Source organism: Abrus precatorius, unplaced genomic scaffold (genome assembly GCF_003935025.1).
Source record: "Abrus precatorius isolate BTA unplaced genomic scaffold, Abrus_2018 Scaffold10, whole genome shotgun sequence".
Classification (NCBI taxonomy): Eukaryota; Viridiplantae; Streptophyta; class Magnoliopsida; order Fabales; family Fabaceae; genus Abrus; species Abrus precatorius.
The window spans coordinates 32449759-32462205 of record NW_020874292.1 but is presented as its reverse complement, the minus strand read 5'-3'; the positions used below and the strand labels follow the sequence as shown (position 1 = coordinate 32462205).

Here is a 12447-nt window from a genome sequence, read left to right as displayed (position 1 = left end):
ATAATAATAATAATTTCACGTATGAAAAATATATAATTTACAAGATATCGTAAAAATTATTTTATTTTAATAAATTTTTTTAGATGAGTCAACAACTCATGTCCGGACATGAAAACATGATAATCTAAAATATCCTACTCAAATTGGCACAATCTTCATTCGTAAATTCCACACACAACAGTGCTCTTAAACTCATTCATGCCCATCCTCATTTAGTTCCCTCTATTTTGAGGGTCAGAGATGAACTGCCTATCCTATTATAAAATATTTAAATAATTAAAATATACATTAGTTTTCTGTATTTATACTTCTTTACAATTTCGTTTTTATGCCCAAAAAGAAAATGTCTTAATTTTTATATGAATATTTATTACACTTTAATTTTTGCCATCTGGAAAAATTACTATTTATTGAATTAGTCACAAAATATTTTTTAATGATGTTAAAATAAAAATATTAAAACATAATAAAATATTATATAAGAATTAAAATATATTTGTATATAAATATTAACTATATATGTGTATTTTAATCTATTCAAATAATAAAATAGTAATTCTATTTTATTTTATTTCATTCTTCTCCATTTCCTTCCTCCTATTTAGCACCCCTTATTAGATATGGAAAGATAGCATAAATGAAGAAAAAGGAGCAGCAAACAATGATTTCTCAATAAAACATCGTTGTTAAAAAAAGAATGCTTTGCTTTTTAACAGTGACTTCATCTCGAAGTCACGTAGCTCCTTGCCAGCTAAATAGAATGTCAAATTGTGTTTACTCTTGATATGTCGTTATTATTTACGTGGGAGGATTTCATAAACTGCAAAATACGTTTTGCTAATGTGAGAAGCGTCGAAAATCAGGAGCATGGTATTAAGAAAGTGGAAATCTAAAACGTAGTATTTGTCGTTAGAAGTTTTGTTAAATTTATTTTTTTCAGACGGTCTTGGAATTTAGCTAAATAACTCACATCTATATGATGGATCGGCCACGCAGTTCCTCACTTTAAAAATTATAATGTAAATATGATTATTTTCTTTATGTAACAATGGGAACAGATTTTGCATATAAATTTAATTACTTTGCTGCTTCTTCCAATTTGTTCCTCAACATCACTTTAACTAGTCTATTGAATTCTTATCTCTTGTCTAATGCCAACTGTACTTATCATTGTAATGGGTAGGATTTTAACCTATGATATCTTTGTATTTTCATCTTATTTTGTTATATTTTTTTTATTGGTTTGGAAAAATTATTTTTGTTCTGATCGACTAATACTAACACATTTTGCAGTTGTCGCTCTTGTGCTGATAAGTATTGTGATTTGGTTAATGCCTGAATGCTTAAGAATATATCAGATTGGTCGTAGATTGGTTACACCAGACAAAGAATTTATGACACTCACCATGGATAAATTTCTGAATGATTTGGAAAGGGAAAAGCCAGTTAGGTTCACTGATCAGCATCTAAAAATTGCAACTGATAACTACTCTTACTTGTTGGGTTCAGGAGGTTTTGGAGCTGTTTATAAGGGAATTTTTAGTGATGGAACCATTGTGGCTGTGAAGGTTCTACGTGGAAGTACTGACAAGAAAATTGAGGAGCAGTTTATGGCAGAAGCTGGTACAATTGGTAAGATACATCATTTCAATCTTGTGAGGCTCTACGGATTTTGCTTTGAAAGAAACTTTATAGCACTGGTTTATGAGTACATGGTGAATGGCTCTCTTGACAAGTATTTGTTTCATGAAAACAAGACCTTAGGATATGAAAAGCTTCATGAGATTGCTGTTGGGACAGCTAGAGGCATTGCTTATTTGCATGAAGAGTGCCAACAAAGAATAATCCATTATGATATCAAACCAGAAAATATTCTTTTGGATAGGAATTTCAATCCTAAAGTTGCTGATTTTGGTTTGGCCAAGCTTTGCAATAGGGAAAATTCGCATTTAACTATGACTGGAGGAAGGGGTACTCCTGGTTATGCTGCACCTGAACTTTGGATGCCATTTCCTGTGACTCACAAGTGTGATGTTTATAGCTTTGGCATGCTTTTATTTGAAATCATAGGTAGGAGAAGAAACCTTGATATTAAGCTTCCTGAAAGCCAGGAGTGGTTTCCAATGTGGGTTTGGAAAAAATTTGATGCTGGAGAAGTTGAGGAGTTGATAATTGCATGTGGGGTAGAGGAGAAGAGTAAGGATATTGTGGAGAGAATGGTTAATTTGGCTCTATCTTGTGTTCAATATAGGCCAGAATTAAGGCCTATAATGAGTGATGTGGTGAAAATGTTGGAAGGTTCAGTGGAAATTCCGAAACCTTCAAATCCATTTCAGCAATTTATGGATGGGAATTTCATTGCTGGTCCAGTTCAAGTGCCAGTGACATATAGTACAAGTACTTGTGGTTCTTCTGTTATGGCATCTGATTCTAGCATTTTGCATGCCACTTCTATTATGAGGAACCATGACATTGAATTAGCCTCCAGCCAGGGCTGATGGGAGGATATATGCTGCCTCATGCAATATTTCCATCGGTTAAATAATCTGTAAAATGTTTTCCTTTCTGCTTGTTTGTTGTTTTGGATCCAATTTATTCATGTCTACTTTTATTTGTTTTTTTTATGATTATGTTCTTTTATATTTAGAGTTAACAACTTTGTATAATCAGTGAAGCAAAGAAGGAAATATTGGTCCCCAAAAATATGGCACGTCATTTAACAACATTGCATTATCACCTATAGCAAACTTTTTAAAGTATCTAAACTTATAAACATCTTTTTTAATGTTTATTCAATGTCAGGAAATAAGAAATTAATAAATAATAATTTTTATTAAAATTATAATATTTGATATTATTAATGTATTAAATGTTATGATATTATGTTTACTAAAAAATATTATAAATATTTTTTCTTACGTACCTTTAATTACACATTTAAAAGCCAATTTATAAATGTGCCAATTTCTACCCCCCCCTGTCTCTCTACGTATTATACAAATAAAATTAGTAAACCACCAAATTTACTACCTTGGTCTTGAGATTATAAGTGTTATATTTTAATCTCTTGCTTTACAGAAACTTTACTGTAAATTTTGCCTTTGTAAAATATTATAATTTTATTTTATTTCCTTTAATAATTTTTTGGCTACATTGTGTTGATAATATTAACAAGCAAAGCGAATAGAATATAATGTTTTATAAAGTCAAAGATATAAAATTTTTATAGTCAGAGTTCGGCATTGTTTCTCAGAGAGTAAATTATACCATGTATGATTAAAATAATATTCTCATTCCAGTGTACTAATTCGTATTCCCATTCTATCGAAATTGGGATAATAGAAAATTTTCATGGAAAAGAAAAGTTTCTCCAGTCAAGAGTCCACCGAAGCAAGGAAACGGATGAAACATGAAAAACAAGCTGAGCTTAGCCAAGACGGTATTGATTCATTTCTTAAATAACAATGGCGTTGACACAATATCTGACCAAGAGCTGCATGACAAACTTAATGCTCTGTTAGCCCAATAACACATGCAAGATCTAAAACTAAAAGGATGAAATCTTAAATGACACACATATGGTCCCCTAGTTACATTGCTGATTTTGAAAAAGAATGCTAACACTAAACTAAAAGAAAAACATTAATTTAAGAATAAAAAGTATAAGATACACATAATTTTTATAGTTTTTAATAAAAGAAGTGTGTTATGAACAAACTCAAAGGAAAGGGATTAAATTGTTTACACATCAAATTGAAGCATGTTTCATAGCACTTGTCTTTTGTACGCTTCTGTTAATTAGTGATGATCATTTGATACTATTTATGTTTAGAGTTAGTGGAGTACTTATTTTTAATGATATTTATGTTTCGGAGTTTCTCAAAGGCTACGTCTCCTAATTAAAAGTGTAAATTAATGACTGTGTACTAACATTCCAACTCTGTTTAGTGAAGTTAATCAGATTGCCAATTTATATTCAACTCTTAGATCTACGTAAATTTTACATTACAGATTTGACGACAGTACATATGCTTCTAGTCTAGAGGAATAAAAGAGAGCATACAATAATTTTTATTAATCGCTCTTATCTCTCTATTTTATAATAATGTAGTTCCTTGTGAATTGACTTGAATGTTAATTTCTGTTTACTCTTGATATGTCGTTATTACGTGGGGTGGGAAGATTCAACGAACTTCGAATGTGTTGATATGAAAGGTTTTAAATATGCTTGTAGTTTTATCGTTAATATTCATTGATAAATTAATTTTTATATTATAAAAATTTACTATTTAATTTTTATACGAATATTTTATTATACTTTAGTCAATATACATCAATAATGTTAAAACTACAGGAATGAAAATGTAATAAAACACTCGCGAGACTAAATTAATTTTTTATATACAGTAATTAATTTGTAATTCAGTATCAACATGTATTTTAAATTGCATAACATAGTATTTTTCATTAGAAGTTTTGTCTGGAATTTCAAGTTTCTTTGGGTTCAGGCCATCTTTGAATTTAGCTAGCTAACTTATTCGATCTGGTATATCTAAATGGTACCAGAGTATTTACTTTGACCCGTGATGATGACATCTAAATGATGGAAATTTACGCGTTATTCCTTCATTTGAAATTTAGGATGTTGATATGTTTTTTTTTTTTTTTTTTACAAGTGGATGGGATTTTTTTTCATATAAGTTTAGCTTATTATGCCTCTCCTCCTCACATTATTCCTCACAATCACTTGAGTATTTTGAATTCTTATCTCTTGTCTAATGTCAACAAGCACTAGTGATGGAACTGAATTTGGGGCGATTGGGGCTGTCATCTTACTTGGTATGATTTAAACCTATGATATATTTTTGTTCTCATATAATTTTCTGTTCTGCCTTGGTTTTTCATTGCTTAAGTCACAAGATTTCTAATTGAACATTAATATTTTGCAGTTGTGGTTGGGGTGAAGGTTGGTATTTTGATTTGTGTGTGCCGAAAAAGAAATCAGAATGATAGTAAAGTGGGTGTAGACTCACAATTTTTGACACTCACTATGGATAAATTTCTGAATGATATGGAAAGGGAGAAGCCAATCAGGTTCACTGGTCAGCAACTAAGGATTGCAACTGATAACTACTCTAACTTGTTGGGTTCAGGAGGTTTTGGAGCTGTTTATAAAGGGGTTTTTAATAATGGAACAATGGTAGCAGTGAAGGTTCTACGTGGGAGTTCAGACAAGAAAATTGAGGAGCAATTTATGGCAGAAGTTGGTACAATTGGAAGAATTCATCATTTTAATTTGGTTAGGCTCTATGGATTTTGCTTTGAAAGAAACTTGATAGCACTGGTTTATGAGTACATGGGAAACGGCTCTCTTGATAGGTATTTGTTTCATGAAAACAAGACCTTAGGATATGAAAAGCTTCATGAGATTGCAATTGGAACAGCTAGAGGGATTGCTTATTTGCATGAAGAGTGTCAACATAGAATAATCCACTATGATATAAAACCAGAAAACATTCTCTTGGATAGGAACTTCAATCCTAAAGTTGCTGATTTTGGTTTGGCCAAGCTTTGTAATAGGAACAATACTCATATAACTATGACTGGAGGAAGGGGTACTCCTGGTTATGCTGCACCTGAGCTTTGGATGCCATTTCCTATAACTCACAAGTGTGATGTTTATAGCTTTGGAATGTTGTTATTTGAAATCATAGGAAGGAGAAGAAACCTTGACATTAAACTTTCTGAAAGCCAGGAATGGTTTCCAATATGGGTTTGGAAAAAGTTTGATGCTGGACATCTTGGGGAGTTAATAATAGTTTGTGGGATAGAGGAGAAAAAAAAGGAGATTGCTGAAAGAATGGTCAAGATAGCTTTGTGGTGTGTTCAGTATAGGCCAGAATTAAGGCCTATAATGAGTGTTGTGGTGAAAATGTTGGAAGGTTCAGTGGAAATTCCTGAACCTATGAACCCATTTCAGCACTTGATGGATGGGGTTGTTGCTCATCCAATCCCAGTTTCAGAGACTTATACAGCAAGTATTTCTCCTGCTTCTTCTGTTATGGTAAATGATTCCAGCTTTGTATGTGCTACTCCTGTTATGATAAAGTATGAGATTGAATTGGCCGCTAGCAGTGTGTGATGGAGGGCATACACTACTTAATGGAAGGTTTCCATGAGTTAAAAGTTGTACAATTTAATTTTTTTTTCTTCTGGTAATTGGATTTTGTTTAATCCATTTTATTTACTCACATGTCCTTTTTATTCTTGGTGATAATGTCCTTTTCATTTTGCTCTGAAGTTTTTGGAGTTTAAAACACAGTGTAATAAGTGAAGCATAAAGGTAATGCATAAATCTGCAACATCATATGTGTGTGTATATATATATATATATATATATCTACAGGACAGGTAAAATGGCCTCCACTTTCCATGTGCATCTCATACATCATCCTTCGCAATTGTTTCCGTAGTCATTTAATTTCTAATCCTATCAATATTATATCATGAAGTTAAAATAAGGTTCTCATTCGTGTTTATTAATTCCTGCATAGTCCCATTATCGTTCCTGAGAAATTCCGTTATATTTTCAAACTAGCATCAAGATATCTGATTTTTGGAAAATGACCAAACAAGGTGACTATGTACACACTTGAATCGAGGAATGAGCACAGGCGTGGCTAGGAAACAACAGATGAAGTGAACTTTTCCAAAAGAAAATGATATTAAACAAAACAAAGTCTTTGTCCCTTTATTATTCAACGTCATTTCTTAGTTTTATGTTGGTGGAGTTCCTTGTCAGTTGCTTAAAATGACAAATGTTGTTTAATCCTGATACGTCGTTAATATCCAAGAAGATTTCGTGAATTATATTTGCCTTTGACTTTTCATATTTAATTAGAAAGAAAAAGGTTCTTTGAGCACCCTATCAAGAGGCATTGTAGGAAACATCACATGGTGTTCTCATTTTTTTAAAATCTTCGATGTGATATGGAGAAAACAAATATATGTAAGAATAATAAAGTTTAACTAATCTAGGGGGATAATACTAGGAAGGTGGACATCTTAAACTTAGCATTTGTAGTTAAAGATTTGGTTCAAAACATTGTTTCTGGCCGTCTTGTAATTTGGCTGGCTAGCTCATTTAATCAAGAATATTATTGGTCAAATTAGTACTTTAGACTGGGAATGACCAGTAAAATTTAGAATCGTTTTGTTAAGGCCCGGTGTTAAATATCTAAAAATAATAACTCTTTACTAGAAAAATATTCATTATATTATAAGTTTAAAAAGTGTAACAAATATTATTTTTTTAAACTTAATACTTTTAGATGTAACTACATATTAAAGTTAACAAAACTGAATTTAGAATGACCACAATCCCTTTATGTTTGAAACTTGAAAGTTCAGATCATGTAGACATCATTCTTTTTCAGAATTGATTTTGCATATAAATTACAAACCTTTACCCTTCCTTCCCTTCATATTTTTCAATTCTTATCAATGAATTAATGTCAAGTATGGAGGAACCAAGTCTATCTTAGCCATTGTAGCGGGTAGGATTTTAACTTGTCATATATATTTTTTAACTTCTTGTTCTATGTTGCTTTTTTTGCATGTCACAAAATTTCTTACTGTATGCTGGCATGATGCAGCAGGGTTAATGTGGTTGACGATTCTTTTGGTTGTTGGTTGGTATAAAAGATCCAAGACCAAGACTGATAGCAACTCAGACATGCAATTTCTGACCCTCTCACAATGGATGATTTCTGAATGATATGGAAAGAAAAAAAAGGCCAACGAGGATTATTTGTTAGGAAGCTAAGGATTGCAACTGATAGCTACTCTAGATTATTGGGTTATGTTTATGAGGTTTATAGTGATGAAACCATTGTAGCTGTGAAGGTCTAACATGGGAATTCTCACAAGAGAATTGAGGAGCGGCTTATGGCAGAAGTGGTTACAGTTTGTATTGTAAGATTCATCAAGAGTGGTTTTGTGTGTTTAGTATAGGCCAGAATCAAGACCTATAATGAGTGATGTGAAAATGTTGGAAGGTTCTGTAGAAATTCCAAAACCTGATAACCCATTTAAGCAAATGATGGATCCATTCCAAGCAACACGGATCAATCCATGTTGATACTACTTGTTAACTCTAGCTCTTATGCTCTCTTATAAGCCACTCCTATAATGAGCAAGTGTTACATTGAATTGACTTCTAATTTAATTCTTCCTATTTTGGTTAAAGCGAACTTAGCATAAATCTATTGGCAGAAACGGAAAAGTTTTGGTACAAATTTTAATAAGCTTATTCCTTCATCATTTGAGTCATTACCAAAAAAATTTAAGGATAATTTAAGGTAATACATATAAAAACCTACTAGCGATAATTATTGAGATGAGTTTTCATTGTTATGATATAATGTTATGCACATGTGCTTGCTTGAGGTAGAATGTTTGATATTATGGATTCCAAAATGTTTAACTAGCAACAATATCCGTACAAATGTATGTATTAAGAAATTTTGAGCGAAAATATAAATTGAGAGGATAAAGAAACATATTTAAAAATAATTTTTTCTTAAGTACCCTAGGACATGTCAATAGAATTGCTTCTCACAGTTACATTAGCTTATTTTCTTTTAAAAAAATCGTATTATCTTGAGCCACTTCGACAAAATGAAAAAAGGATATATCTTACTGTCATGGTTAAGGCATTTAACCACCAATGCTGTGTGTGGGTTTAAATCAAGGTTGACATTATTATCCAAGTAAACTTAATTTTCCAAGAGATAATGACCTTAAATAAAAAAGGAAAAATGAAAATTTCCCTTTGATAATCTTTGTCATTTCTAATTTTATACTACGGCGTTCCTTGTGAACAGAATCGAATGGCAAGTGCGGTTTACTCTTAATATGTCGTTACTCATTGGTAAATAATTAATGATATAGACATTTGCCTTTTGACATTCCATATTTAGCAAACAATAACCTTCTGATCATGTCATGCGGAAGGTAGAAGGAATGTGCAAATATTGAAAGTAGTATTCGGAACTTAACTAACTCATATAGTCAAGCATATCCATGGTCAAAGTAATAAGTAACTTTATTCTTTTATTAATGTCAAAATAATAACTTTAGACCATGGATGAGTAGTATTCTAGTAAAATAAATAAAAAAATGAACACATTCCTCTCTGCTTGAAACTTCAAACTTCATATCATGTATATATGAATGCTTTTTACATTCGATTTTGCTTTGTCTTTGGAGAACAAAGCAATATCATGATGATAGCCTTTGGAGCAGGTAGGATTTGAACCAATTACTTTTTTTTTTCCTTCTAATTCTATGTTGGTTTCTCATTGGTTTTGTGACAAAATTTCTGACTGCTACTACTGAAATATTATTGCAGTTGTGTTACTGTCCTCGGTGATTTTTGTGGCTATAGGTTGCTACAAAAGTTACAAGAGTGGCAGCAAATTAGATTTGCTCAACATGCATAAATTTCTCACACAGATGGAAAGACAAAAGCCAATCAAGTTTACCAGTGAGCAACTAAGGACTGCAACTGATAACTACTCTACACTGTTGGTTCAGGGTTCATGAGGTTTTGGAGCTGCTTTATAAAGGAAACTTTGGCACCAAATTAGCAGTGAAGGTTCTACGTGGGAATTCTGACTAGAAAATTGAGGAGCTGTTTATGGCAGAAGTTGGTACAAATGGTAGAGTTCATCATTTTAATCTTGTTTATCTCTATGGATATTGCTTTGAAAGAGACTCGAGAGCACTGGTTTATTAGTACACGAGGAATGGTTCTCTTGATAGGTATTTTTTTCATGGAAACCTTAGGATATGAAAAGCTTCACGAGATTGCAATAGGGACAGCTAGAGGCATTGCATACTTGCATGAAGATTGCAAGCAAAGAATAATCCACTATGACATAAAACTAGGGAATATTCTCTTGGATAAGAACTTCAATCCTAAAGTTGCTGATTTTGGTTTGGCCAAGCTTTGCAATAGGGAAAATACTCATATAACTATGACTGGAGGAAGGGGTACTCCTGGTTATGCTGCACGCGAACTTTGGATGTCAGCTTCTGTGACTCACAAGTGTGATGTTTATATCTATGGCAGGCTGTTATTTGAAATCACAGGTAAGAGAAGAAACCATGACATTAACTTTGTAGAAAGCCAAGAGTGGTTTCCAAAGTGGGTTTGGAAAAATTTTGATGCTGGAGAAGTGGGATAGTTAATAACTGCATGCGGTATAGAGGAGAAGTATAAGGAGATGGCAGAAAGAATGGTTAATGTAGCCTTGCCTTGTGTTCAGTATCGGCCTGAATCAAGACCCATGATGAGTGATGTAGTGAAAATGTTGGAAGGTTCTCTGGAAATTCCAAAACCTTTGTTCCCATTTCTGCAAATGATGGATGAGGCTTACCCTGTTCTTCCAATCCAACCATCAAGGACTGATGTTAATTCAAGTCTCAATTCTCACTCTCATGCTATGGTATCCGAATCTGACAATGCATATGCCACTCCTATGATGAGTAAGGGTGACATTGGATTGGCCTCTACCAATGGAGATGAATGAGACAGGGTATTTGATTTATGTTTTACATTGCTTTAAAAAGTTAAGAATTTCTTCTTTACTACTAATTTCATCCTGTTGTATCTATATATGTGTGCTTTATTTTTTGGTAATAATATGCTTTTCCCTCCTGTATTATTTAAAATAAACATATGTATTGAGTGAAGCAAAGAAGTATAGGCAAGTCAATAGCTAGAGTAGGACCTATTGGAAAATACTAATAAGTTAACCATGATTGGAGGAAGGGGAATTCCTAGTTGTGCCGGCCCAATCAGCATCACTATAAGCTGTGAGCTGTAAAGATTTACCAAAGGGAAAATACAACCCATGCATAGTAGTGCCGAGGAGGTAGCGAATAATACGACGAACAGTAGCAAGATGGAGATATCGAGGAGAGGACATAAATTGACTAACTTGGTGAACTGCATATGAAATGTCAGGGCGAGTGATTGTTAAGTATATAAGACTTCCAACCAAACGTCGATAAAGAGTAGGATCAGGCAGCAAATCTCCTACAGTTTTGCTGTGTTTCACATTGACTTCCATAAGAGTATCCACCGAACTAGCACCATGTAAACCTGCCAAAGCCACAAGGTCTTGGATATATTTATATTGATTCACAAAAATTCCATTTGACTGATGATGAACTTCTAGACCCAAAAAATATGTGAGATGACCCAGATCCTTCATGTGAAAAGTAGAATTAAGCATTTCTTGAAGCTTGGAAATTAAGCTTCTATTTAAGCCGGTGATAACAATATCATCCACATAAATTAAAAGAAGAATTATCCCTGTAGAAGACTTATGAAAGAAAAGAGAATAATCATTGTGACTTTGTGAAAAAGAAAAGTTGAGAAGTGTATGACGAAACTTCTCAAACCAAGCGCGAGGTGCCTGCTTAAGTTCATATAAGGACTGTTTTAATCTACAAACATTCTGAGAAAAAGAAGTAGACAAACCAGGAGGAAGATTCATGTAAATTTCTTCATTAAGATCACCATGTAGAAAAGCATTCTTCACATCCATTTAATGAAGTGGCCAAGACTGAGATGCAGCAATAGCAAGTATAGTTCTAACAGTAGTTAATTTAGCCATAGGAGCAAATGTCTCATCATAATCAATTCCATATTCTTGCTTATTACCAAGAGCCACAAGACGTGCTTTATAACAATCCAAAGAACCATAAGAATGTAGCTTAATAGAAAAAACTCATTTACTCCCAATGAGTTTAATATTCGATGGACAAGGAACAATGTCCCAAGTTTGATTCTCTTTAAGAGCCTCCAATTCCGCTTGAATAGCCTGTTTCCAACACTCTTGTTCTATTGCCTGTTTATAACTTGATGGAACATAAATAGAAGTCAAAGTAGTACTAAAGGATACATGGGAAAGAAAACCATACCAATTTGGAGGTCTAAATGGCCGAGTGGATCACGAATAGGACGCACGACAGGATCTTGTGCCGAGCTAGGGTCTGGATGAGAGCCTAACTTGTTACGACGTCTTTCATACACAACACTAGGTTTGAAACGTTCCACCGTGGTTGAATCATTTGAAAAGTGAGGCATAAGCGAAAGTGAAGAAGATTGTGGTTCAACATATGATTGAAAAAAAATTGTTTTTTAAAAAATATAACATTCCTAGATACTTTCATGCGACGAGCAAATGGATCATAACAAACATAACATTTTTTTGAATTAGAATAACCCAAGAAGGCACACTTAACTAATTGAGCAGCAAGTTTATGACCCTCATGAATAGGAAGATGCACAAAACAAACACAACCAAATGTACGAAGACTAGAATAAGAAGGAGTATATCCATGCAACTTATGAAATGGTGAAATATTACCTAA

The 12447-nt window shown here is 33.0% G+C and overlaps 2 protein-coding genes and 1 pseudogene across 2 annotated transcripts; all 3 read left to right on the top strand.

Annotated features, from left to right (window-relative positions):
* The first annotated feature begins 1379 nt into the window (after positions 1-1379).
* On the top strand, positions 1380-2498 carry LOC113852313 (rust resistance kinase Lr10-like). Its single transcript, XM_027482545.1, has one exon. The coding sequence runs from the start codon at positions 1395-1397 to the stop codon at positions 2496-2498; it is 1104 nt and encodes a 367-aa protein (XP_027338346.1). The 5' UTR covers positions 1380-1394.
* Positions 2499-4727: 2229 nt separating this feature from the next.
* LOC113853154 (G-type lectin S-receptor-like serine/threonine-protein kinase At1g34300) lies at positions 4728-6363 on the top strand. The gene is made up of 2 exons (XM_027483632.1): positions 4728-4839; positions 4950-6363. Exons 1-2 carry the CDS (start codon positions 4779-4781, stop codon positions 6140-6142), a joined length of 1254 nt encoding a protein of 417 aa, XP_027339433.1. The 5' UTR covers positions 4728-4778; the 3' UTR covers positions 6143-6363.
* Positions 6364-9495: 3132 nt separating this feature from the next.
* LOC113852312 lies at positions 9496-10595 on the top strand (annotated as a pseudogene).
* The last annotated feature ends 1852 nt before the right edge of the window (positions 10596-12447 follow it).

What these genes read in the sequence shown, in the direction of transcription:
- LOC113853154 (XM_027483632.1), top strand. Translation starts at nt 4,779, where the DNA reads ATGTCAACAAGCACTAGTGATGGAACTGAATTTGGGGCGATTGGGGCT. An exon ending in TGGGGCTGTCATCTTACTTG is followed by an intron (nt 4,840 to 4,949) that starts GTATGATTTAAA and finishes AATATTTTGCAG; the next exon opens with TTGTGGTTGGGGTGAAGGTT.
- LOC113852313 (XM_027482545.1), top strand. Translation starts at nt 1,395, where the DNA reads ATGACACTCACCATGGATAAATTTCTGAATGATTTGGAAAGGGAAAAG.